This window comes from Tamandua tetradactyla, chromosome 7 (assembly GCF_023851605.1).
Source record: "Tamandua tetradactyla isolate mTamTet1 chromosome 7, mTamTet1.pri, whole genome shotgun sequence".
Taxonomy (NCBI): Eukaryota; Metazoa; Chordata; class Mammalia; order Pilosa; family Myrmecophagidae; genus Tamandua; species Tamandua tetradactyla.
The window spans coordinates 115,427,597-115,454,068 of record NC_135333.1 but is presented as its reverse complement, the minus strand read 5'-3'; the positions used below and the strand labels follow the sequence as shown (position 1 = coordinate 115,454,068).

At 53.3% G+C, this 26,472-nt stretch overlaps 2 protein-coding genes across 3 annotated transcripts; both read right to left on the bottom strand.

Annotated features, from left to right (window-relative positions):
• Positions 1–366: 366 nt before the first annotated feature.
• HOXC6 (homeobox C6) lies at positions 367–13,369 on the bottom strand. Of its 2 annotated transcripts, XM_077168001.1 has the most exons (3): positions 13,060–13,369; positions 1,566–1,911; positions 367–836 (listed from the first exon to the last, which is right to left on the bottom strand). In XM_077168001.1, exons 2-3 carry the CDS (start codon positions 1,717–1,719, stop codon positions 529–531), a joined length of 462 nt encoding a protein of 153 aa, XP_077024116.1. In that variant the 5' UTR covers positions 1,720–1,911; positions 13,060–13,369; the 3' UTR covers positions 367–528. The 2 variants fall into 2 exon arrangements, with proteins under 2 accessions (XP_077024116.1, XP_077024115.1); XM_077168000.1 differs by lacking the exon at positions 13,060–13,369 and having other exon boundaries at positions 1,566–3,176.
• Positions 13,370–18,512: 5,143 nt separating this feature from the next.
• On the bottom strand, positions 18,513–21,138 carry HOXC8 (homeobox C8). Its single transcript, XM_077167999.1, has 2 exons — positions 20,655–21,138; positions 18,513–19,337 (listed from the first exon to the last, which is right to left on the bottom strand). Exons 1-2 carry the CDS (start codon positions 21,088–21,090, stop codon positions 19,045–19,047), a joined length of 729 nt encoding a protein of 242 aa, XP_077024114.1. The 5' UTR covers positions 21,091–21,138; the 3' UTR covers positions 18,513–19,044.
• Between the last annotated feature and the right edge of the window lie 5,334 nt (positions 21,139–26,472).

Genomic DNA, 26,472 nt, shown 5'->3' with positions numbered 1-26,472 from the left:
GGGCAGGGGGCTGCAGGGAGGCCCGGGGGGGTTGCAGTGGGGCCAAGGCGGGCCCCCTCCTTGGGCCTCCCGCCCTCCGCGGCTGCCAGGCCGGGCCCCGAGGCCCCGAAGCAGAGGCCCGGGGGCCCGGGAGCCGGCTCTGCGCGGGGGTGAGGGCGCCAAAGGGGTGGGAGGCCAAGTCCTCTTTTGGAGGGACATCTGTGGAGTCTGAGGCGAGGTTCAGGGACCGAGCCCCCAAGGCCTGGGCGGGGGAAGGGGCCTGCAGACAAGCCAAGAACGAGCTAGCGAGGGAGCAGCGAGGAGGAGGCGCGTGGCGAAAGGGAGTTTGTGCGGTGGGGGTGGGGGCGGTGGGAGAGAGGTCCGGAGCTGACTTTCAGGTCCACGTTTAACTCCCTAATTTTGTTTTACGGAGTCAAAACACATCAATTGTGCCAGTGATAAATACAGAGTGTATGATAAGGAGGGAGTTGGGGGGAACGAGGGAGGAGGAGAAAGAGAGAGATAGTGGGGTGGCAGGGACAGTCCTGGTCACTCTTTCTGCTTCTCCTCTTCTGTCTCTTCCCGCTTTTCCTCTTTTCCGCCCAGGCTGTCGGCCGCGGCCCCTCCGCCGCCCCCCGAGAGCGTGGACGTAAGATTAGATTCCTTTTTCCACTTCATTCGGCGGTTCTGGAACCAAATTTTGATCTGTCGCTCGGTCAGGCAGAGCGCGTTGGCGATCTCGATGCGCCGGCGCCGCGTTAGGTAGCGGTTGAAGTGAAATTCCTTCTCCAGTTCCAGGGTCTGGTACCGCGAGTAGATCTGGCGGCCGCGCCTCCGGTCTGCTCCGTAACCGACCCCTAGAGATCCGGGCACAAAACACACTAAAAACAATCAGCGAGGCATCCTCTGCAGACGGTTTCGCCTAGCAAAGTCCTGACCCTCCCAACTTGGCCACTTGAGCAGCTCACGGGCCCCCTTAGGCTCGAGCTTTCTCCCTTTTGCCCTGCCCCACCCCCACTGGGGGTGCAGCTGGGACCCCAACTTCATTCAGTCCTCCCATAGGTCGGGAAGTGCGTGTCCCAAAGAAAGGGGGTGGGGGAGGCAAGAGCCAGGCACAAAGCTGCAAGTCTAAAAGCTAATTTTTTTTTTAAAGCCCAATACTGGGGAGGAGGACCTCATTTCTCAAGGACTAGGCTCCCCCACCTCCCCAAGCACCCTAGCTCCTTGGAAACTTCTCCCCACTTCTCTGTCCCCTCCTCTCTTCCTCCCTTCTCCTCAGCCTGACTCGACTTTGGGGGTCTCCCCCAAACCCTACCCCCTCCCCTCATACCCAGCCGGGTTCCTGCCCCCTCAGTTCGCCTTCCAGCCTTCCAATCGTCAGGGGCTGAGGGGGCCAGGCCCCTGCAGGAGAGCGGGAGGCGAGCAGAGGGGGCAGAAGAGGGGGCCCTGTCTCGGCGTCGGCGAGGAGACGAGCGTGATTGTTTTTATGGGGCCATAAAAAACTCTCTCCGCCCGTTCTTCTAGGGAAGCCGGTCATAAAGCCAGTTCAGTTTATTTAATTTATATCTCGGAGCTGTAAAACTCACCACTGTGCGAATTCATTCGCTGCATCCAGGGGTAAATCTGGATACTGGCTTTCTGGTCCTGGGGCGCAGTCCTGCCCTGCTCAGAACTAAAATCCTGAGCGATTGAGGTCTGTGTGTTATGTCCTAAGGTGTTTTGTCTGCAGTTTGAGAGCATGTCTTTCTCCTGGTAAAAGGAATTAGATCCATAGTCATACGGCCCCCGGCTGGAACTGAACACGACATTCTCCTGTGGCGAATAAAAGGGAGTCGAGTAGATCCGGTTCTGGGCAACGGCTGCTCCATAGGTCGAGAAATGCCTCACTGGATCATAGGCAGTGGAATTGAGGGCGACGTTGGGGAGGACGTCCTGGCCCCCGGCGAGGTGGCAGGATAAGGAAGGGTTAGTGAAGTAGGAATTCATCCCTTTGCCTTTACCTGGTCGGGCTATGATTTCTTTAATATTTATTTCTGTCTCCAGTTTGTACTCGGAACTAGATGGTTATAGGGACGGCTCCAATCCAGGACAGACAAAATGACAAAGTCAGCTGACCCCCTTCCAGCCAATCGCAAGCCAGATGTCAAGAAGGGGGAAAAAAATCGCTTCTGCTTCTGTTGATTCCCTAGTTGAGACTAAGTGTGTGCTTTGAAAGTAAGACTTGGATTTATTTAAAATATATGTATATATATATATGTAAGGGAACAGGTTTAGGGGTGAAGGAAGAGGGAATGTCCACCAGCAGGGCCTTGGGGCCCAGGGAAGGAGAGCTGCACTCCCAGGAAATCTCCCAGCCACAGCTAACTTTGCTGTGCTGTGGCCAGAGCCAGGGCAGGAGAAATCCCTGTATTTCCAATTCAATTTCATCTTTTATATCTCTTCCCTTCTAAAACTACATCCTGATTTCTCCACGGGAGGAGCACCTTCCCAGCTCAGAGGGGATTGGGGGGGGGTCCCAGAAATCTACAGGAAATCCTGGTTCGACACTCATGGAATAAGCCTCCATCACTAAACTGGAATATTTTCCCCCAGTAATTAATAAAATCAAAAGTAGAAAGAAATTTGAGGTTGTATATGTCACTAGAATAATTTTTTAAGTAGAAAGAAATTTAATAAAAATAGTGCCCAGAGGAAGGAGAGTGTGGCTGAGAGCTTGGGAGTAGGAGGCACGTGGGGAGAAACTAGGTTTAAAGGGATCAGGGTGAGACTTGAGGGTACAGTGGTAGAGCTGTGGGCCCAGGGCCATGCATCTGCTTTCCTCCAGCCCACTTCTGCCTCCTCTCAGGACTCCCTTTTGGGGGAATCGCAGCATTTTTACCTAAAAGGTAAGATGTATAAAAAGGCTATAGAAAAGGGAGAGTAAGAAGTAAAAGGTGGGAAAGTGAGAGAGAAAGGAAGGAAGAAAGGAAGAGAGAAAACTCTGAGGGGCTTTCTAGAGACATGAACTCCTGTTTATGTTGGTGAGAATTTATGATTTGGAGCCAGCGAGGGCCGGTGGGATAATTCACCTAGGATCCAGCCAGAAAGGGAAGGCTGCTGGGGCGCTGATGGACTGTTAGGGTCCTGCAGGTTCAAGCCCCTGCCCAGGTCAGAAGTCCCCTGCTGCCTCCTCAGGACTCCCTGTCCTGCCAGGAGAGGTGCCCCTGGACCTGAGCTGTGGGGCATGGAGACTCCAGCAAAATGTTTCTGGGGAGCTCTAGCCCAAGTGCCATACATCCTGGGGGCGGGGGGGGGGGGAGCAGGCCTCTTAGCTGTCCCTACCCCCATATTCTTTCCACCTTGGGGCTGAGGAAAAGGAAGAGAAGGTTAGGAAAAGGCAGCTGACTCCAAGGCTTCTGGGGGAGCTGCAGTGGGCACACTAAGACAGGGGAAGGTGTGCAGATGGGGTTTTCTCCTGCCTGATTAATCCAAACTTAATTTGATAATTTGATATTGTGACATAGGTTTGAAGTGCTTTGAGTTGACAAAGAGGGGGCGGTGGGGCGTGCGCAGGGAGCAGTGAAAGCTCATATTTTCTCCTCACCATTTGCGGGGGGGTGGGGGGGACTAGCTATAACAAGAACCCGGATGTCGCCGGATTTTATGATCTTTTCCTTCTGTGTAACAAAGCGGTGTAATCAATGGGTAGCAATAAAGCCATAAACGGGACTACGCTGGGAAAAAAACTCGTTTATTCATCTTCTGTAACGTTAAGGTTTCCCTGGAGTGTCACTGGGGGTGGGGGTGGGGGAATAAAGTTTCGAACCCAAAAGCAGACTGTGTAGGAGCTGGAGGAGACAACATGTTAGTTAAAACATGAACCTCGTTCCAGGGTTGAAGTGTCTTCCTGCAGACAGTTTGTGTTGGCTTTGAAAAACACAGATCCAACCTTTCAGAAAGGAGAGAATTTTTTGCTATTTAGAAGGGTGAGGAAAAGACCCCTGTAATTATAAGGTTCTCTTCCCTTGCACCACAGTTTCTTCTCCCCACAGAGAAAAAGGTGAAAGGATAGAAGAGGGTTCTTATAGTATGAAATTTTTTAGTTGAATTATCTTATTTTGGGGTGACATGGTAGGCGCACACACCGAGACACCAGTGTGAGTTACTTTTTTGCTCTAGAATCCAGCTGTCCTCGAATTTGTGACGTGCCTGGGCAGAGGTTTCCAACAGCTGGCTGGGACTCCAGGCCCCCTGGAGGGCAAGAGGTAGGGGGAAGAAAACAAGGAGGGGAGGATGGCTGAGCTGAGTCAGTGCACCCCTGGACACAAGTAGCCGCTGTAAGAGTTCACAGCTTCCTTTCTGCCCTGAAGGTAGCGGTGTAACAAGTAGAGGAGGCCGGAAGAGAGAGTAAATGCCACCCCACCCCAATTCAGAGAGAGATTGCTAGTGGGATAAATCATGTCAGTGATATTTCCTTCCAGATATTAAATTGTTGCAACGTACAACAAATGGAATGATGGAAGATAGGATGTCTTAATGAGGTTTCGCTTTCAGTGAAGGTTGACTTTCTATGTATTTTTAAATCTCTTTTATGGGTGAGTTGGGAAGAGACAGAGCTCTCAGACCTTGGAAGAAAAAAGAAGCTTCTGGGGAAGCGTGTGCTGCAGTCCCCCAGCAAGGATGCCTGGGTTTCCTCGAGCCCCTCCTCAACAAGCCCAAATGGGGGAGAGGACCCAAATACAGGGAGAATCTCCCTTGGGGCCTAAAGGCAGTGGGTGCGGGGGTAGGTGACCTGAGGAGCCGAATGTAAGTATCAGCCTCGGAAAGTTAAGTGTTTTATTACGTCCCTAAACAGAAGGCAGAGACGGAAAGGTCTTGCAGATTTATAATGAACAGAAACCAGCTGCTGAGAGGAAAAGGCAGAAATGCTGAGAGAGAAGGGAAAGCAGAAATACAAATAAATTCCCCCACTGCTTAAAGATTTTCAGCAAAATTGATTTCCAACACATTCTCCCCATCATCTTCCATTCCTGAGGAAAGAAACCTCCTCCTTTGGGTTAGATCTTTAATTTTGCAGCTGAAATTTGCTGGAAGGATTCGCTCTAAGGGGGGAGAGCGAGTTGGATGAGGCCGATCATCCCTTTTCCCATTTCATGTTAATTTAATTTTTTGGCGAAAAAAATGCTGTCTATGGGGGGAAAGCTGGGACTTGGAGTTTTCTAAACATATTTATATTTTCCTGTTAAATTTGTCTGAAAACAATTATGGAAACTCATCAGCAGAAGCAAGAACAGATGTTTTATTAAAACTGCAGTTGAGCTCTGTAAATATGCACAGTCCTGGGTTGGGGGGGGTTGTACATGTTCTTTGTTTCTATAAAATCAGCCTAACAGAACCCCCACCACAACCACCTCCCATTAGGCCTGCAGGTCTCGGCGCTTCTCTGCCCCCTCGGCCTCCGGAATCAGGCATTCCGAAGGGGGTTGGCCGTGAGAGCAGATTTTCGCTTTCGGAGCTGTAATTAGTGTATTCGAAAACGGAGTTCAAAAACAGAAAGAAGGAATAAAGGGGGAAAGTTGCCGCTCGCTGCTCCCGCTCCGCCCCCGCCCCAATCCAAAACACATGCTTTCCAGGAGCCCTAATTATAGGAAAGGAACTTACTACAGGCGCCTTGGGCCTGAGTGGGGGGCAGTCACTGACCAGGAACCCCCAAAGCTAAGGGCTGCATTGGAAGTTGATCACTTAAGCGTTTTCCCCCGTTGAGTCAAGCGCCCCTCCTCCAGCAGGGCGCTGCGCCAGGCCAGGGAAGGGCTGGGGGCCAGTGTGGCACTAAACTGGGAAAAGACTGAGTGGAACTGGACCCCAGCTCTGAAGGGGTTCGTGGGCAGGCCTCACCTTGCCTGCCTCTAACTTTCCACTATGCCCTGGGGAAAAAAAATTAGTTTCTTGGAGACGAATATCTGAAGTGAGGGGAGTGAGATCTGGAATTTTTATTTGGGGACAATCTTTCCCAGAGGTCCTCCTTAGTTTGTGCTCTGCCAGTATCCTCTCTCTCTCTCCAGATCCTCCAACTCTGCGCAGATGTTTGTGACTCACCCACCCTCGCACACAGATATACACACACTCCATTCCTGGCTGCCGGCGCCACAGACTACAGCACGGCGCCTCCCCGGGCTACTCAGGGACCTGGACACTGGAGCCGCAGGACCCACTGCTCGGCCTGGGTGCTTGGTCGCCTGGAAGCCACCGCAGCTACCAGGCTCTGCACGCGCGCGCACGCGCGCACACACACACACCAGTTCTCCCTTGTGAGAGCAGGAAAGGAGTGGTTGCCACACCAGTCCCTTTTGTGCCACTGGGCGAGGGCTGGAATCCCTCTTGTAGAAAAAGCCGTGTTTCAATAATTACTCAGCTCACCTCACAACCGCATTATTTGGTTACGGCTTTGCTGTTCTAGGGTGACTATCCAGTTGGTTCAACAGGATTATGACTACATTTTTTTAATTTAAAAATTAAAAAAAAAAATCCTACTTCAAATGCCTGGTATTTTGTAAAGCGCTCCTTTGATCTCGCGGATCTCAGAATAAAAAGATTGTAGTCTCCCAGTTCACCAGAGAACATGAATGCAGGGAACTGGGGCTGCTTGGGGATACCAAAATATGACTCACCCAAATGGCCCCCAGTTTCTCATAGATATGGAGGGGTGGAGGGAGTTGTCTGGGCACCTCCCCCCACCCGCCCTGCCCCGCCCCGCACAGATATACACACACTGCATTCCAAAAATTACCACTCCTGCTCCTTTTCCTTTCAAACTTCAGGCCTGGAGACACCGGAGGAAAGTGAAATTTGACACATCCAACCCGGAAACGATCTCATTTGTGGGTGCTGATATTCTGGGGACAGAATCCAGGCTGGCCAGCTGAATGGAGTTGAGGGTCAACAGGGAATGGTGGTGGGGGCCGGCGGGGGCGGGGGGGGGGGGGAGAGGCGGAAGAGGCATGTCAAGTTGCTGAGAACTGCGCCAAACACCTCGGAGGCCTGCACTGGCGACTCCTCTTTTGAGTTAAGAGGAGGTTGAGAGGCTATTCGAGCTGCTTTTGCTTTATTTGCAATTAAACAGAGAAGAAAGGTATATGGAGGGGGATCTGCTAATTCATGCCATATTTTCTCTCCTCCCTCTCTCTTTCCAGGTTTCTGCCTGACCTTCCCATACCACCACTCTGCTATTGCTGCTACCATCAGCAGAAACAAACCCCACATCAATATTTGTTTGACTTCTCAACTCACTTATCTGGCTTATGGTTAAAAAGTAAAATGGGTCCCAAGTATCTCTGTCCCATTGCACTCAGCATTGAGCCCCCTTCCAGCTCCATCTGGAAGAAATAATTTTTGGCTTGTGGGGGCATGGCCCCCAAGCCTCCTCCTTTTATCCCAAGCAGCTGAAGATCAGCTGGGAAAGGGCTGAGCAGAGAACCTTTGGCCTTAGCCTCATCCCCACTTGGTGTGTGGAGGGAGAGCAGACACTGAAGGAGATTTCAGGGGGCAAGACAAGTGGCCCTGCTTGGCCTAGGAGGAAAAATAAAAATCCAAAATAGAATATTTTTAATCTCCAAAATGGGGCCTCAAGAGGTTATCAGATTAGGAAGGAGGTACAATAGAATAGGGCCTGGCCAAAGGCTCCCCAGTCTTCCTGAATTCTCTTATGCCTCTCCATACAGAGCATTGCTTAAACCCTTGCTGGAGGTTTAGGAGAATTGTAAAATTCAAGAACTGAGCATTTATGACGTCACAGTGAGTTGTCATGAGGAAATTGTAAATGTCATAAAAGTTATATATGGCAGAAGTTTTTTTTGGGGGGGTCCCTTGCTTCCCTTTATCCCCACCACCACCCCTTCTTCTTCCCCTGGTCTAACTTCTCCTTCTTGAAAAGAAAATGTTATGTTCTGGAACAATAAGCCAACAACGAAACATCGTTCTCATTTCCCTATAAATAATTTTATCCTCTATTGTTTGTAGATCTGAAAGCACCATTTAATCTGCACTAGTGAAAAGAGGGAAAAAGATGGGGAGGGGGAATTAATTTCAGAAACACAAATACTACTTACTTTGGAGATACTCTTAGATTTGATAGCCAGGAGCAAAATTAAAGGCGAACAGTGGCCCCTCCAAGTCTACACCTGGCGGGATTGGAGATTTATAGGATCTTCTGCAAAGGGGCAATTTAATTTTGTAGGATTTGTTTAAATTCACTGCTATTTTGGGGGGCTGAGAAAAGGGGAGTCTGGGGGGAGAGCGAAGTGCTTTATCTTGCTTTATGAAACCGCCAACATTACCCTAATTTAAAACCCAACAACCTGTGTCTCAGGAAAAACTCCTGCAAAAAGGACTGAGAGAATGGGATGAGGGGGGCTCCACTTTCTCAATGACTGTGGCCCCCTTAACCCAGCCGTTACCCGGGGAAAGGAAGAAAAGCCTGAGGCAAGGGGAGGGCTGTTCCAAGTCTCTCCACCACCCGGACACCCGGAGGTTTATGGTGTCCCCATAATTCCCGACCCTATAAACAACTGCCCTATTTTAGGACCATTTCTGCTTCCTTCCCTCGGAAAGGAAAAATGAGGGAGGGGGATGCCTGAAAGGGGAGGGAGTTCGGGACAGCGCTGCACTTTGTTCTCCCGGGCGAGTTTGCTGGTTTGGCGGGTTTCTGACGCAGGGTGGCAGCAGACAAAACAAGTAAACAACTCACAGACACAATAAACAGGGATGGCTGGGGCGCCATGGCAGAGGCCGTGGGTCGGGGTGAGGGGCACCATCCTAGAGTAATGTTACCCCGGCTCCCCGGGTGGCCGAGGCCGGAAAGCCCGAGGCCGCCATCGGTGCCGGCGGAGGGAAGGTGGAAGAAAGCTGCGCGCTTCGGCGCCGGCAGCGTGTCTGGACACGCGAGTCTTAGGAGCAACCTGATCCAGGCAGCGGCGCAACCCCCCTGCAGCCCCATTCCTATCCGTAATTTCTTTTATGGCGTTTTCCACTGACATTTATATTTCCCCTCTGCTCTGTCTTTTCGTAGCCTCCGAAGGGGAAAAGGTTGGGAAAGGAGGCCGTTTAATTCCCAGCGTAGGCCCGTACTCCGCGCTCCAGGCCTGCAGGCTGCCGGGCCCAGCTCCGTTTCCCCACGGCCCTCAGAGAAGATTAAAAAGTAATCAGCCAGTAACCAGATCTGGGCATTTGGGGGAACCTTAGAGAGCCTCTAATCTCCCCAATAGACAGGCAAATCGGGGGCGGGTGAGCAGCTCCGGCAGGCAGGGGACAGATCGTTCACTACATCCATCCCTACCCCTTCTGGCTTACCTTTTCCACCGGCCTCTCCAAGGTCTCCTGGGCCGCAAGCCGCCTCGGACCACGGCCTGGAGGCCGCCTTCTTAACCTCTCCAATCCCTTCAGCTCCTGCAGGGCTGCCAGCACTAGGGCCCAGCCCTGCCTGCTCAGAACTGCTCACAAGCCCACCGTACCCCCGAGAGAGTTTCCCGGCAGAACTCACTTTCCATACAACTGGGGCCCCCTTTTAAAATGGTCTCAGAGTTAGGGAAGTTTGGGGGAGGTGTAGAGAGAAAGCAGGAGGGGTTTAGTATTTACTCTGCCTGGCTGCTGGGACAGCAAAAGCAATGGAGTCTGAGAGAGCCTTTGTGATATCCGTTAGTTACTGGAACCCGCATACTCCGATTCCAGCGCACACACACATTTCCAGCAAAGCATGCACAGAAGGGCTGCCTTGGTGAACCCAGTGCTTCCATGAGCCCATTCTCATCTAGTGAGGACTAACAACATTTCGCATGCACATAAAGCGGCGGTTGAGCAAGTATAAGAATGGTAATATACAATTAACCCCTAAGGAAATAAGTCTGTATATATTCATGCATAACTCTGAGTCTGTACATTTGAGCTTGTATCTAATAAATGTATAAAATTACAAAGCCTGGTTTCTGAACACAACAGCCAACCCAGCAAGGTCGCCTTCTCCAAACGAGGTCTCATTTTTCGCGGAGAACACAACTGTCAGACCAGAGAAAGGGTTTGCTCTGCCCATTTCTCCTTAGTTAGGAACCCGTCCATGAAATATAGCGGATGGCAGGGCTGACAAAGAGCACAAGGGGCAGGCCCCAGGCAGCTCGACGGTGCCCAAAGAGTGGGCTCAGGGTGAGGCACTGGGGCCCTGGGATCCAGGGAGCTTAGCCAAGCTCTGACCCACAGATTGGGTGTCTCTGCTCAACCTCTGCCATGGGCGTGCAGAGTCCTTGAGCGAAATTCTATTCTCAGCTGTCCTGGCTATTATTAGATAATCGCAGCAGCACTGTCCTGCACTAAGGATCATGTCCACAGGGAATTTGGCCTGGAAGAAGACTGGGGATTGTCATTGGTGGCCCCTCTTGTTGGAGCACCAGAGACGGAGAGAAAGAAGTGAAAGTAATGGGGCAGCAGGGGGGTAGCATTTGGGCCCAGTTTATCCCCTTGACAGACTGGAAAACTGGAAAACCAGGACCAAATTGTCCCTGCTACTCTGCTTTCTCTGCATCCCTGAGACTCATAACGGTGGGTATGAGGGTAAAGGGCCTGGGAACAGTGGGGGCCTGCAGGACCTTAGCCAGGAAGGAACAGAAAATCAAATGATGAAAATATCACATAAGGACGCTTCAAGATAATATTGTCAAGGTGTGGGCCTCGCCACCTTACCACCCAGAATTGTGGCCCTCAGCACATTCGGTTAGATCCCTGTAGGGGTATCTTACCCTCGCCCAGGCCCACCCCTCCAAAGGAGGGAGTCCTCTAATATCCCAGGTGAATTCCCACTGGCTTGAGAAGCCTTCTTCCGAAACTGCTTCCTCACAGGGGTGAACAAAGGAGACTTGCCCCCTACCACCCTGGTTTGTGCCGCCATCCGCGGGGTGGGGGCAGACAAAATACAGGCGAAAGAGAAATAGAGGCCTCACCGGTCCGCTGTTCCCACATTACGCAGGAGAAAGGCTCCCATTTTCGGGCCTCCTGGGCCCCTCCATTGCCCACCGCACTCCCCTTGCCCTTCTCAAGTCCCACAGATTCGGGGTTCCGGCTGGCCGCAGCCTGGCTCCCCGGGACATCAGACACTGGGCGGCGCGGGAGCGGCGGGAGAGCGCGCGGCAGCAGGAGCAGGCGGCGGGCTGGGCCCATTTGGGGAGAGCCAAGCGCTTTTCTCGATCGTAAACAAGGAAAGCGAAATTAGCCCCTCGGCAGACGCCTCTGCCGACACACAAGTCCTATTGGGGGGGTGGGGGAAGGTCGGTGGGAAGGGGGAGAGAAAATGCCATTTCTTCCCCCGGGAGAATACTCAGAGGCCTTTATGTCGGCTGCAAAAGGGGAATTTTGGGGGGGCAGGAAGGGAGGGGAAAGCGTTGTGGGGGGAGGGGAGGGAAGATTCACCATCAAGTCGGGCCCAAAGGGTTTGATTTGAATGAAGTCAACTGTATTTTTAAGAATTTGATAAAAACGGGTTTTCTCCCCCACCGTCCCCCCCCTCCCCAGACGACGGGTCAGGGTTTAAACAGGAAACCGAGGAGCATCCCCTCCCCCACTCGGGCTCGGCAAAGGAGCCCAGTCGCGCCTCTGGGAGAGGATGGGGGCGGGGGTGGGCAGGGGCTTGGCTCTGACTGAAGGTGAGTCCGGCTGGCTCTCAGACTCTCGGACCTCCCCAGGAATAGGCACCGCCGCCGCCGCCGCCGCCGCCGCCACCGCCCCAAGCTTTGGGATGTGACTTCCCGGGAGTGTAAGCGTTTGCGTGTGCGTTGCCCTTTATAAACAAAAGCTCACACAATATAGGGGCCGTCTCGGACCCAGGCCGGGGACCAGGTTGGGTCATACATCAAACTGCGACACATTCAGGGCCACGTACATTCGGAAAAAATCAATCCACTGTGTTATGAAACCATATGTGTCGGGTTAAGACTATATACAACGCGCCATTAGCACCAATTATTAGGAGAATCCCGAGCGTCCGAGACTCTCGGGGCAGTTCCATTCTGTCGCCCCTACCTCACGAGTCAGCCGCGTCTTGAACCCTCACTGCCACCATGCACTCAGGAGGCCGCGTTACAGAGTCTAGGCCTATCCCCGCCCAGCCTGGGGCCTACCCCGTTCCCACCTTCCCCCCATACAGGGCAGGTCCTAGCCCAGCGCAGCCAGGCGAGGTGGATGAAGCAGTCCAGTGGGCATCCCAGGTGGGGTGGCCGCGGTTGGGTGGGGGGGGGCTCTGGGGGAGAGAAGCCAGATAGGCCCCTCTCTCCAAGCACAAGATGGCTTTTGAGTACCGCATCCCCCAACCCCACTCCTCAACCCACAGAGTAGGGCGCCTCCCTCCCTTCCATCCGCCCGGGTGGGGGCGGGCGCGAGGGGTGGGCAGACGCTCTCCCCTTGGCTGACGCGCACCAGCCACCAGCCTCCCCCCTAATTGCCAATTAACAGGCCCCACCGCCCGCCTAGCTGCGCTAACTGGCTGCTCCGCGGCCGGGCGCTGGGACCGTACTGCGCATGTGTGAGCTCTCCCACCAGCGCTCTCCGGGAGGGAGGGGGCTGCAGAGCAGGGAAGGGGTGCTCAAAAGTTTGTTTGGGGGGTGGGGGCCTGACTTTGCACAGGGGGAAATGGACACAGCCTACAGGTTCTCTCTCCTACCCTGCAGTTTGAGCTTCCGGGTCCCTTCCGTTCCAGTCCCATTAACCAAAAGGCCGCAGATCTATAATGGACAGGTACCAAGGACACCATGGGCATCAAGTAGGGGACCGGCGCCCTAGACCTGGCCTTGCGCTCCAGGGGCGCAGTCCTCCTGCTCCCCCGCCTCCCAACTTCGGCGCACAGTGACATCAGGACAATACACTCCCCCCACTACCAATCCTCCAGTTTAACCCCATTTCTTCTCCCTCCCCCCTCCACTTTTCCGCTCCACAATTGCCCACGCGCCCACCCTCTCGCCAGCCCCCTCTCCTCTCTAACCAAGACAAGCCGCTGCTGTCCTTATCTTGAAACCGCCACCCAGCTACGGACCATTAGTTACATATTTGAACCAATAAGGAAACACTTACCGGGCGCTGCTGTCACTCTCCCTCTCCCTCTCTCTCTCTGCCTCTCTCTCTCTCTCTCCCACTCTCTCTCTTTCTCGTCTTCCCTCATTCTGTGCCGCTGCCGAGCCTGTCTCAGCTCCACACACACATATATACTTTATATAAATTTAAAAATAAAAAAAGAATAGTCTTAATCAAAAAGCCAAATAAAATTAAGGAGAGTTGCAAGAATGGGGGCGGGAGGGAAAGCCTGGGAGAAGGGAGGGGCGGAAGCATCTGCAGCTCCCCATCTCAACTCCTGCTCCCGCATTCCTCCTGCCCCTTGGGGGGCTAGAGGGTCGGGAAGGGAAAGAGAGATGCCCTCAACTCCTGCCTCTCTCCCCATCCCCCATCCCCACCCTCCCCAGGTGCCCCCAGCTTCCGGCAACTCCACCTGGGAGGGAAAAAAAAATTAAATGGAGGAGAAAATAATTATTAATCAGATTAATAATAATAAAAAAAAATACTGGTAATGAAGGGAGCGCCCAGCGCAGGTTTCCCTGGCAATGGTTAGGCTCTTACAGGGAGGACTGTTCTGCGGAGCGCTCGGAACGGACAAACCACAATAAAAAGTTCACGTTCATGGATGGAATCCACATGACTTCTTGTGGCCAATCCAACTTGTGAGTCGATCGTAAACTTTTATTACTCAGCTGTAAATTTTCTGCAAACAACCGGGAATGCGATGCATTTGTGTAGCGTGTGCAAATGGGCGCCGCGGTCGCCATGTTTACCCAATTCTCTCCGAGAGGGAGCATCCCCCGACCCCCACCCCACCCCCACCCACCGCCCACTCCCCTCGCGCCGGGCTACACCAGGCGAGGACGGATAGGGCAGAGAGGAGACCCAGGAGTAGGGAAAGAAGGGTTCTGGCGTTGGGAGTAGGCTGCCTCCTCTCGCTGTGCTGAATTTTTAATATTTTCCTTAATAAATGGGGGATTTAGGCCGGATCTGGGGGAGCCAAAGATGGGTTTGTGGCATTGGGACAGTAACGGCTGGTGGGGTGAAGGGACTGAGAAAGGATGCTCTCCACCCCTACCATTTTCCTAGGAAGAGAACAACATCCTCACCACCCACCCTGGTGTCCCTGTAGACCCCCACCCCACCCCAGACTCCGGCAGCTCGCAGCTTCCCTGCCCAGCCTAACCTGGCGGTGGTCTGAAGAGCAAAAGCCCAGAGAACTGGATCCGCCCTGGGCAGTACTGCGGAGGCAGCCGGAGGGGTGAGAATTGGGGGCGACCTCCAGTACCCCCAAAGGGCCCCTCATCCCCAGGTCCCTTTCTCATAGAGCAGGAACATTTCCCCCAAGACCATGCCTGGGGGTCAGGTCTCATTTCTCAGCTTCAGATGGCAGCTCACCCCCAATCTTTGTAGAATTAAAAATAACATTAAGGCCCAAGATCTTGGTTCCCACTTCCTTCTCCTTTGGAGTGCACATGCTGTTTGAAATGTTTTCAGTCCTGCAAGGTAACCCACATTTGCCTGGCCTTTCTCAGAAAAATTTCCTGCTTTAGCATCTGGGTGGCTGGGAGGTACTTCAGAAGCCCCGAGGAAAGAACCTTTCCCGACCCTGGATTCCACCTTTCACGCTGAAGTTGCGAGCATCCTGCCCCTCCAGATCCCTTATTGTGCACTGAGTCCAGTGGAGGGGCAGAATTAATCCCCCATGGAGACTATATGCTGGGTGGGTGGCAGCTCAGCCTTTCAGACCACCAGCTGGAGAGCTGAAGGTAGGCGGCTCACCCCTTGGTCCCGCATTGGGCTGGACACCCGGCTTCATGGCTTGGTGCCCCAGCCCAACCAACAGGGGGTCCCTCACCCCTCCCCAAACTTCCTCCGCAGTAAGTGAAGCAGTCCCCTCAGCTGGATGCAGGGACCGCATTCCTTTTACAAACCCACCCATAAATTTTATAACAGGTAGTTAAAAATTACGAGGAGGAAGCCCTGGCCCAGCTTTTCACAATGGGCAGCCGGGAGAATGGGACAGCGCTGCGGGCAGCTCACCGGAAATTTTACTTCTAGCTGGTGGCACAACCTGTCCGAGTTGGCTCTCACTGGGGCGGGAGTAACTTTACCCAGCTGTCAGGCATTCGCTGAGGCCCCTCAACTGGGGAGGAAAAAGCTGGGGAGGCCAATCCACTCACGCATCTAAAGGTCCCCCCAAGGAGCCGTCAGGGCGCTCACCCCTTTTCTTGCCCCTCAGACACCCGGCAGGCCCGCGCCTACCAGGGCCTCTGCAATGAGGGAGTGGGAGGGAAAGAAAATGCCGAGGATTAAAAAAAAAAAAAATGCAGAGAAACGAATTTGCCCCCAACTTAATAGCTGCATTATCCCGTCTCTACGGTTGAGATTAGAATAATAAATTCAAGGCGAAATGAGCGAGATGCTTCAACTCAGCATTTTGAAAGATACTATTTTTCACAAATCACAAATAGCTTTCGGAAGCCACTTTGATTGGCTAATAAAAAAGTAAAGAATGGGAGAAAGTCCTATCTGCTGCAGCCGAATGGTCCCCATTCCGGTAATGGGTCGGCGGGAGCGTTTGGGAGGATGCGTTTCTAAAGAGAGCGCATCCCGCTCGCAATTACGTTCCCCCCATAAAACGGCTTTTTACCTTCTTTTCTCTCCAAACGAGAAAACAGAAGGGATGGGCAGGAGGGGCGGGAGACTAGGTGCTGCAAGAGGGGGCGGCTGGGCTCCCTTGGCCTGTCCCTCCCGATGTCCCGCATTTCGAGCGAAGCCGGGCGCCAGACGCACCCCGCCCTCCGACGCGCCGGGCTTGGGGCCACGGGCATTGCTGAGCAGGGCCAGGGAGGAATGGGACATTGGATGTGAGGGCAAAAAGCGGCGAAGCCCGTCGGAGCCATTTAATGTGGGGGTTCACCCCACTCGGTTATTGGGCCACAGATTTTTATCGAGAGTATTCATAATTCCACATTAAAAATGAAACGGCCGGGTCGACCCTCTCAACCAAGAAGAATAGTCTGTAAGCAGGCCTAGGGCCCAGCGAAATGCTCCCTCTTTGAGTCTCCCAGAGGGTAGCTGGGGTCTCCCTTAGCAATTGGGGTTACCTGGCTGGAGCCGCAACTCGCAGTAGGGACTCCGGGTTCGGGAAGAATTCCCCCGAGCTCCTGCTCAAAGCTGTCTCCGACTGCCCGCAGCCTATACAGCTTCCAATCCGCAACCTCCCGCGGGCTGCGGGACTCCCCTCCACGCCTAACCCAATCATGTGTTCAAGACCATTTTGCGTGAAAACCAGGACCTGGTTCTGGGTGAAACTACACAAAACAAGACTTCAAAACAAGAGTCGGTGGCCTGCGTCTGGGAAAATCATTGACCAGGAGGGAGAGAGAGAGAGAGGGAAAAAGACAGAAATCTGGCCTTAAAAATATCGCAGTGTTTGGGGGGGGGTCTGGTTTTTAAGACCAGAGGTTCCCATCCCCTCCCCTTTCCCCTTCTCTTGACTGAGTCAGTTGACTTCTATCTCTGGAATTTAGGATTATTTGACCAGGCCTTACCGGCATAAACAGATTTCTCTGTCTAGGACCCTCCAGAGAGAAGTGAGAGACTTCTTTGCCCCTGGGTCCCTGAGCCTTCAACTCTTTATTTTGGGGTCTGAGGAGTCCAAGGAAGACTCTCCCCACCCTGCTATGGTTGGGGGTGAGGGGCTCCACTCAGTAGGCCCATCCCTCCCCCGACTCCCCCCCCCCCCATCAATGGCTGGAGCAATGGGGGCAGGGCAGGCTGCCCAATTGCCAAGGTGAATTGGAATGGGCTTGAAACCGCTGGAACAGGGGCTAGAGTGGACAGCGCGGGCTGGGTGACAGTGATGGCTCTGGGCCAGCACTTTCAGGATGTGGACCCAGGCTGGCTGGGCCATCCGTTTATTCACCTTCCCCTTGTTCTCCCCCAGGCTTAGCCTCCTCAACCCCGACCCTCAGGCTCCCCTCATCTTTTGGCATCTTCCCACCAAGCTGACTTGGGCCTCACATTACCCCCACCCTGTTCACTGGTCTAGTGCTGGGTACTGGGTGCCAAGGCTGGCGATGAGGGGCCTGTGGAGAGCAGAAAGGACCCCGCTGTTTCTCCCCAGCTCCAGCCCCCTGGAAGGAAAAGGCCTAGGATGCGGGAGGGTCATGGGGTAGATTCTTTGTCTGAGTCCAGCCCAGGACTGAGGAGCAGGAGGGTGGAGGTGTGGGGAGGTGCTTTCTTCCCACTGGGGTCCCAGGACCAAGAAACCCACTCTGTTTGGAGCCAAAGCTCCCAGAAGAGTATACTGATAAACCTCTACCTCTCCCCCAACATTGGATTATCTTTTTTGTCTCTTCTGCCTGCTCCCCCGACCCCACCACCCTTCACTTGTCCTCTTTTCCCAGCCTGCCCTCTCAACTCTCAGGCCTCTGGCCACGTGAGTTCCCCCACCCCAAAGTTAGACCAGTACAGGACATCTTTCCCAGAGTACTGGAAAAGAGGGATAAGGAAGGCAGGGGGTAGAGAAGGGGCGGGGAGAGTAGTGAAGAGGAGGTAAGTCATTCCAGTTTCAAATATTTTTTTCATTTTTTTTTTTATTATGACTCACATATACAATACAAAGTACTTGGACCAGGAACAGGGCTGTTGGGACACAAAATCTACATTCATAGCTGGACATAAAGACAAATGACCAAAAATTATTCTTATAGATATATTTTAACATTTTTTTTTTCTTTCGAGCACATTGCATAAACAGAGAATTCAAGACAGAGTTAACTATACATTCAGTGCAATTTAGTTCTACTCTACTGGGGTTAGAAGCACAATAAAAGCGCACAGGACCGGCGGGCTAGGCAGTCTCAGTTGTTGGGTTTTTCTTAGTGAAATAAGCAGCAACAAACGACAACAAAACGGCATTACGAATACTCTCAAAGCAGGATTTCTTTCTATAGGTAGTGATAAAATACGTTGGAGGTTTCTTTCTTTCTTTTTTTTTTTCATTTTAAGTTTTTTCTTTTTTTTTTCCTCCTGTATTAGGATTTTTTTTCTCTCTCTTTTTTTTTCCTCCAAGATTATTGCAGGTTTCCTTTAGGTAGTATGTAAAAGGTTTATTATTATTATTATTATTATTATTATTATTATTATTATTATTTTCATGATTATGGTGACTTCTGAGCGCTAACACTAGTGTACCTCAGAGGAAGCCGGACTCAACAGAAGAGAAATCAAACATCGAAGGGGAGGAAGGCTGGGGCCCGAGTTACCATGGAATGACTAGGTAGATAGGATTTTAGAGGTGACTGTAGGCTCCTCAACCCCGTGGGGAGGGAGGGAGGGGAGAGACCCACAGCTCTCCAGGTTTCCCTCAGGTTCCTAGAGAAAGTCCAGGGGGTCATTCTAAGCAGGGGAACTCTGGGGGGGGGGTGGGTTAGGGTATATTCCTTTCTATCTTTTTAAATTTTTTCTTTTAATTTTTTTCCTTTTCTTTCCTTCTTTTCTTCCTTCCTTTCTTTTCTTTTTAAAGAAATCTAATAAACTAATCCTAGCATAAAAACAAAGCCATGAGTGTTCTTCTGCCTTTTGAGGGGACTTCCCTCTAAAATAAATACCAAAGAAGCACAGGGTGGGAGGGTGGTAAGAAGGGGTTGAGAGAAGGGGCTTGGAGGCCAGGTCTCAGACCTTCAAATCCAGGAAGGACTCTGAAGGGTGGGGGTGAAGACAAGTATGTGTGTTGGGGGCGAGGACTGAGACAGAGTCCGAACTTTTTGCTGTGTCTCGGTCTCCCCCTTCCAGCCCCCAGACGAATAAAGAGTGGGGGAAGTCCAAAGGTAATAAAACCAGAGCTGCAAGTATCTGACAGGTAGTTAGAGTTGTGAGTGTCATTCTATTCTCTATAAAAGCAAATGACAGTCGTAAACTTCTCAATTTATCTGCTACCATAAAACGAAACTTCAAGGGAGTTGCTAAAGGGGGGGGGGAGTCTCTCTTTTTTGCTTAGTCCTTGTTTTCTTCCTTTTCCTCCTCTTCTTTCTCTTCTTCCTCGTTTCCCTCTTCCTCCGCCTTCTCCTCATCTCGGGCTCCAGGCAGTTTATCCTTGTTGTTCTCCTTTTTCCACTTCATCCTTCGGTTCTGGAACCAGATCTTCACTTGTCTCTCAGTCAGTCCCAGGGCGTGAGAGACTTCAATCCGGCGCTTTCGTGTCAAATAAGGATTAAAGAGAAACTCCTTTTCTAGTTCCAAGGTCTGATACCGGCTGTAAGTTTGCCGTCCGCTGCGCCGCCCCGGAGCTAGACAGAACAGAACCCCAATCTGGTTACGTTTGGGTGGGGGCTCGGTTTTCTCCTGCCACCCTTCCTTCCTCAAAGTCCTCGCTCTGATCTCCCTGGTTTTCCTCCCTCCTGTGGAAAAGGCGAGAGTGGAAAGCAGGCAAGGGCAGGAAAGTTTAGGGGATTGTTTTGGTTTAGCTTCACCTTGGACAGGGTGGGGGTGGGAACTGGGGTCTGTCTGGAAACTAGGGGCTTGCAGTGGCCAGGAGAGCCCCGCAGAGCCCCCCCAGGCCTGCAATCCCTGGCCCTTGCAGCTTTGTTTACAAGTGCAGAGTGGCATTTGGAGAGCAGGGCTGGGGACAGAGTCTGTCTCTAAAAGAAAGGCAAAAGGGCTGGGGGTGAAGGAGAGGGGTACTGCTCACTGCCTCCTCTTCGCCTCCCTCTGCCTAATGCTTTTCCAATAAGAAAAATAATTGATTCCTGAAATGTATCACAGCTCGGCCTGATTGCCTGATTGCTAAGGGGATCTCAGCAAATAAATCACGGGCCATCCCCGACGGAACTTGTCGCTTTCTGGCTTCCCCTTTTACTTCGAAATTGGGCTATGAGGGACCTGCCCTTGGAGTGGCTCCTGACCTGAGTCCCCCTCTGAGGGAATCAGGGAGATCCCACAAGCCCTTGGTTGGGGGAGTTTGGACAGGATCCTTTGGACCTCAGAGCCCCCCTACTCTATATGGCCTGTCTTCAAGCACTCTTTCTCTCTCCCCTCTCTGGCTCTCTCTCTTCTCCCCAACTGGGAAAATAGGGCAAAGTTGGGGTAATGGCCCTCAAGCTTATTCTCTGAGAGGGGGGTAGTGGGTACCCAGACAGCAGAGCGCCTGTTCTTGGGGTCTCACCCTTCTCTGACCCAGCAAGGGGAGGTAAAAAGGGGTCTCCCTTCACCCCAAGATAGCCTGACCACTGTGCTGGACTCAGGTTTTCTGCCTTGTGGGGTACTGGGGCTCCTTCCCAGACACCCCCCCAACTTTGACTTTACAGATGGGGGGATGGAGAGACAGAGCGACAGAGAGACAGAGATGGAGAAAACGTTTTTTAACCCTTTGCACCATATCCCACCTTTCCTCCACCTTCACCCCAGTCCCCAAAATGTCCCAGGCAAGCCCTTCGCCCCACCCCCGGGAGAGCCTTCCCAACCTCGAGAAACCCACCCAGGCACGGGGGTGGGGAGAGACCCCAAAGCTAGGAGGGAAAGCGAGGGCAAACAAAAAGGAGGCGAGGGGAGGGGGGGAAGACCCCGGAGCGCGGGAGACCAAGGGGGAAAGAGAAAAGGCTTCTCACCGTGGGGTCTCATCCATGGAAACATGAGGCTGGGAGACGAGTTTTGATTTAAGTGGCCTTGTCCTTCGCTACTGTTAGTGTTGGCAGAGGATTTACAGTCGGGATATTGCACCACGCTCGCCTCTTGCTGAGCCCCATAAAGGGACTGTCTGGGGAGCGCCTCGTAGCCATAGAATTTGGAGGCGTCTCCGTGGCAGCTAAGCGAGCACGGGTTCTGCTGGTAGCCCGAGTTGGAGATGCTCGAGGTGCCGTGGTGGAAGAAGTCTTGGACGTGGTGCGAGGCATGCTGGAAGCCGGGCGCCGAGCCGCCGGGCCCGTACACCAGCGCATGGCTCCTGCCCACGCTCTGAGGGAACCGGCAGTCGTAATAGGCCGGTTCCAGGGACTCGCCGCCTTTGTATTTGGAGAACAGGGGGTTGACGAAGTAGGAGCTCATGCTGGGCACATGAAAACCCGCGGCCCCCTCCCCTCTGGCTCACGACTCCCCGCCCGGTACCCCCGAAACTCCCCTCCCCCCGGGACCGAACCCCAGGCCGGCTGGCTCCCCTGGACGGGGCTGGGCTGGTGGGCTGGGGGCTGGGCAGGTGGGGGGGCGCCTCGGTGCTGAGCTCGGTCGGCTCAGCAGAGCTCCCGGGTCTGGGGCGCGGGCGGCGGCGGCGGGCGGCGAGCGGGCGGCGGCGGCGGCGGCGGCGGCTCTCTTCACTGTCGGTAGGTAGAGCTCGCGCTCTCTCACTTAGCTCTTTCCTTTAACAGCCCAGGCGAATTCCTCAGACTCCCGGCGGTGGCGGCGCTTACACGCGATTCGCGTTCATCAATCCACGACATGAAGACAGGCGAGAGAGAGAGAGAGAGAGAGAGAGAGAGAGAGAGAGAGAGAGAGAGAGAGAGAGAGAAAGAGAGAGGAGAGAAGGGAGAGGGGGAGATGATGGTGGGGGTTGAGGGGTTCAGGGCTGGGGGGGGTGACCAGGAAGAAGGGGAGGGGAGGAGAGGGGGAGGGATGGGGGTGTGGTGTGTGTGTGTGTGTGTGTTGGGGGGGGTGGCGAGTCAGCCCCAGCTAATGGCTGGGGCTGCTTTTCCAAGGTGTGCATTCAGATTTGAAGGTGCTTCTCTTCCCCCTTCTTTTTTCCTTCCTCTTTGGGAGAGAGAGATACCTGAGCCAGCAGGTCAACTCAGGTAACCTCAACAGGTATAATGCCCCTGAGGGGGTTGGATGCTAGCAAGGGAGAGCAAGTCCCCTATCCCAAAAGATGTGTTCCCAAGGAGATCCTTAAGTTAGGGGACTTTGGGGAGGATCAAGCACATCACTTCTGCTATATACATGCACCAGAACCTTCTATGTCCCCTGGCCCCTTCATAAGGTGGGAAGCTGCCCCCATTTTCTTAGATCCTTAAGACTCTCTGCCTGATTTCTATGGGTAGAGAACTGGGTCAGTGGCAAGGGGGTACTCCATATTCCCAGTCAGGGCTGCACTGCCCCTTCAGAAAGGAGCCCTGCCTGAGGCAGGAAGCTTAGGCAATGGCCACGAGTTTGGCTGAGGAATCTGAGCGCAAAGCTGTTTGTGGGGACTGGATAGGAAGGGTCAGCTTGTGGGTCCCTGGCTTATGGCTGGGCTGGCCCAGGATGTTTTTTCCTTAGGAGAATTGTATCTGATTTGGAGGGGACTGAAGCAGGCCTCTTACTTGTCCCCACCTACTCTTACCCCATAGGAAATGCCAGCTCAGCCTGGAGGGGCTCTCTGGCTTCCTTGCAACCCCCTTTTCTCCAGGCAGGCTGCCCAGACCAGGGTGTGATGAAAACTGTCAACAGGCACTCTTTAAATATTTGCCCACACACTCTCTGGGGGTTCTCCTCATCTCCAAAGACTTGACAGATCCAGGTTAATTTTAATGGATAAACAAATCTTAGTTCATCAATGTCCTTTCCTATGTGCGTACAGTTATGTGGGCTTAACACAGTCGGAGAAAAAAAAAGGAGAAAGGGGAGCGCCACATATGTGTGTGCTGTATGCACATGAATGATGAAGAGAAATAAGAATGACTTTTCCAGTCCTCCTCCTCCTCAGCATGTGAGGTTTTAACACACAGGGCAACACCAGAGCACACCCCAGCTGCACACACAATGGACACTACCTTCTTGCCCTGAGACACACCAAGTGTATGCTCACTATAAGTCAGCATGCATGCCTAGAAGCACCCCTGTCTCCTCACAGACACCACGCACACACGTGTACATCCAGGCTTCATGCACACGCAAGCACTCATACAGTACATATGATGCCTGACAGAGAGTCCTCTTTAAGTCTTCACACCATGAAAAAAAAATTGCTACCTGTTTTCCTTCCACATTCTGGTGTTTCAAGGATGAATGAGGAAGGAGGTGGTTGGAAAACCAGATTTTTCCCTTTTCCATCCAGAGGCCGGCTATAGGGATGGAGGAAGGGGTGGCGGTACAGGGCAGGATGGTTTAGACAGGATGAGGCCTCCAGAGTCCCTCTATTATCTACATAATTCGTGGGGAAATGACTATTTCTCGGATAAATTCCCAAAGGAGATTCTCTGGTACTCCAGCAAGAGACTCTTCCAGGATTCCTTGCATTTGGGGGCACCCACCCCCATGTGAGTTAGGGACTACCCAAAACTCTGTGACACCCAGAACTCCATCCCTGGAGCAGCAGGACGGAAGGGTCAAAAGAGAGTTGTATCAGGGCTGCTGGACTCCCCAGGGTCCAGGAAGATGGAGGCATAACAGGGGGTCTCCTCCACTACAAGAGCAGCCTCCAGCTTAGGTTCCAGCCCTGTCTTCTCAGAGCCGGCCGTGTGGGTGCTGAGCTGAGCCAGGTGGACTCTGAGATCCCAGCATCTGGGTCACGGGGACTGTCGTAAATACTTTTCCTTCTCTGCCTGGAAAGAGAAGGCTGTGCGGGCCGGATCCGCTTCGGGGCCTGCGCCTTATCTTTTAGGGGGTGGGGGGACATCTCGACATTTTATGGTCCAGCGAAAACCCTGCCACAGAGCTATTCTTCCGGGCTTTTGTGTCTTGGAATGCGACTGTCCCGAATGTGCCGCCAACGCTGCCTGCCCAGACAGCCCACCATTCCTGCAACTCTTCGCTGGACTTGGTTTCCCCTTTGGGGGGTGTCTCGCCTTTTCTATATTCACTTGATTTATTTTTATTTTACACGTATTTTACACGTTCGCTCCCAGAGCCCAGAAATAAAGGAACTGCAAGCAGCCATCCTCTCCGGGGCTGTCTCTGCCACTCGCCCCCAGACCTGCACCACCCTCCTAGGTACCACGGATTTATGTTCGTTTGTCCGGGTCATTCTGCCTTTTTGTGTTAATTACGTGCTGCCTGCTTCGCACTTATCTCCTCCGCAAAGCGATTATTCTCGACGCCGCCCTCCTGCGCCTCCCAAGCTCGCTGCCAGAGCGAAGGCCCATCTCCTGCCGCCACTCGCGATTAATTTACACCTCACAGGTGAGAGGATTGATTTGCTCAGAGCTAGTGGGGCCGGACCGGGCCGGGGCGCGGGGCCTTCTCGCCTCCATTCGCCGCCGGTGCTCAAATGTCAGCGCTGCCGGGCCGGTCGGGGCCACCTCCGTCTCTAACATTGAGCAACAGCGCCACCTCGCGTTCACTTACTTTAATGCAGTCCGGCCGCCGAAAGCCAACAGAAAAGAGCCGGTCCCAGGCTTAGCCCAGGGGTGGGAAGTGGGAGGAAGGAGTCTCTAAAAATGGGTGCGCGCGAGAGGGATTCCCCGGAAGGGGGGTCCTCTGGGACCGCTCTTATTTTGTTTTCTAAGTTCTCGAAACAAACCCTGTCAAAGGTTCCACACTGTTTTCTCTTTTTGTTAACCTCCCTTCCCGCATCGAGAGAGACTGTGCGAAGGAACTCCGCGCTCTACCCCCATTCCGGCGCATTTCTGGGCTCCGAGCATCGCCACGCACGCAGTTGCACGCTCCGGGGCTCCCACGACCGCCTGCCCGCGGCACGCACCCTAAGGTCTTCGCTCCTCTTACCCTGACGCTGGACCCGCACCGCTATTCCGCCGCCGCCTGCCGGACTTTGGGGTGGGACTCTGACTTCCCCCGGCGGTTTGCCCCCTGGTTTGTAGCCCAGCCCTCTCTTGTGCGCACTCTCTCCACCTCTCCCTCCCAGCCAGTGAGGTCCTGTGTTCTCCGTGGGCCATAGACAAAACATTCCTATAATCCGATTTCAAAGGAAAGAGTGTCCACCTTATTTAAACCATAAAACGATTAAGCCCAGACGTCTAGCCAGCTCCGCGCTGCTGTTTTGTTCGGCTCCATTCAGAATCCAGCGCAGGGAGACAAACAGCGCCATAAAAGTGGCATTTCGGAGCTGCGGAAATGTACCTATCCGCTGCCTTCCCAAGTGGAACAACCTTTAGGGTTTTGTGATTCTGACAAAGGAGCAGAGGAGAGGTGGGAGGGGAAGGTTAGGGGAGGAGGGCATTTGCCAGCCCCTCTCTCCCCTCAGCTTTCATTCCTTTCCCCAGATGCGTGTTGTGCTGTTGTTGTTTTAATTCATAAATGATAATGAATAAAAATCGAATCCAATCCTGACCTGCAGGTTGGGGGATGGGTTGGGACTGACCAGTGGCCCGGGGCCGGGCGGGCCTGCTCTGGATTCCAAGCTCTCAGCAGGGCCCTCCGAGCCCTCCGGCCCTCCTTCCTGTCCGCAGGAAGGCCGGCTCCGGCGGGCTGCAGGAAACAGGCCGCGCTGACGGACGCTGAGGGGAGGCGACGGGGCCTCGGAACAGGGGCGGGATGGAAGTCCGGAAACGCTGCCGAGCTCGGGCTCGGAGAAAAGCCCGGGTCCTGCCGGCGTCACCGAGGGAGAGGGGTGCCTTGGCCTCCACGAGGTGCTGAACTGGGGCCAGAGTCACAGAACAAGAAAAAAGCCAGGGGAAGAAGTGAGGAACCGAGAAATGAGCGAAAACCACAGGCAAAGCATCTTTCAAATGGACTGAGAAAACAATCGCTTCTGGAATTGGGTTGAGTTCTAAGCGGGAAAGGCAAATGCAGCGACTGCGAAGTCGGTTGTTTACGGCTTCTGACTGCCCTTCTCAAAATAATATCGAAACAAAAATTTCACCCCATTCCCATCTGCCTCCAGCCCCCAAACTGCAGTATGTAATGGAAGGAGGGAGTAGAAGATTCAAATGACCCGGAAAGGGGCTGGTCCCTGCAAGTGCCTCACCCATCCTGTAAGGTGATTCAATGGGGGTTGGGGGAGCCGCAAATGGACCGGGGACCCCAATTATTTTATTTTACAGTACTGTTACCCCAACTGTTCAGAGCGCCACCCTGCACCTTCATCAGAACGGACAGCCTAAGATATTAAGGGGCTATATTTCAAGCAGTCTGAGTTTAATAGTTTCCAGATTGGGGGATTTCCGAGAAAGGGGGCGCCTGGCTGAGGCATACCCGGCAGCTTGTGTCTGCTTCTGATTAGCAGATGAAAACTGTCGATTCTGGGGAAGACGCTCTGGGGTGCAATGCAGCTGACCAGCCCCACCGGGCTGTTACACACACATCTCCACACTCTTGCACCACCGGGGGTTCCGCAACCACCAGGGAACACCCCACCCTTAGCTAATCCCTGACCATGCTTCTTTGGGCTCTGGCCACACCATCCCCCCCCCCCCCCAAGAAATACTGCAGCTGGGCTCACCACAATCCCGGTTACCCCTAGACCAACATTCAAGATAAACACAGAGAGGGAGAGAGATTGAGAGGAAAAGAGAAATAGGAGAGAGGGGAGCTGAAAAGCACTAAGACGTTGAAACTCAATCT

Excerpts from the sequence above, each read along its gene's own strand:
- HOXC6 (XM_077168000.1), bottom strand. The coding sequence starts at position 1,965 with ATGAATTCCTACTTCACTAACCCTTCCTTATCCTGCCACCTCGCCGGG. Across the intron at positions 837-1,565 it reads GCGAATGAATTCGCACAGTG|GGGTCGGTTACGGAGCAGAC; the intron begins GTGAGTTTTACA and ends CCGGATCTCTAG.
- HOXC8 (XM_077167999.1), bottom strand. The coding sequence starts at position 21,090 with ATGAGCTCCTACTTCGTCAACCCCCTGTTCTCCAAATACAAAGGCGGC. Across the intron at positions 19,338-20,654 it reads TCCATGGATGAGACCCCACG|CTCCGGGGCGGCGCAGCGGA; the intron begins GTGAGAAGCCTT and ends TGTTCTGTCTAG.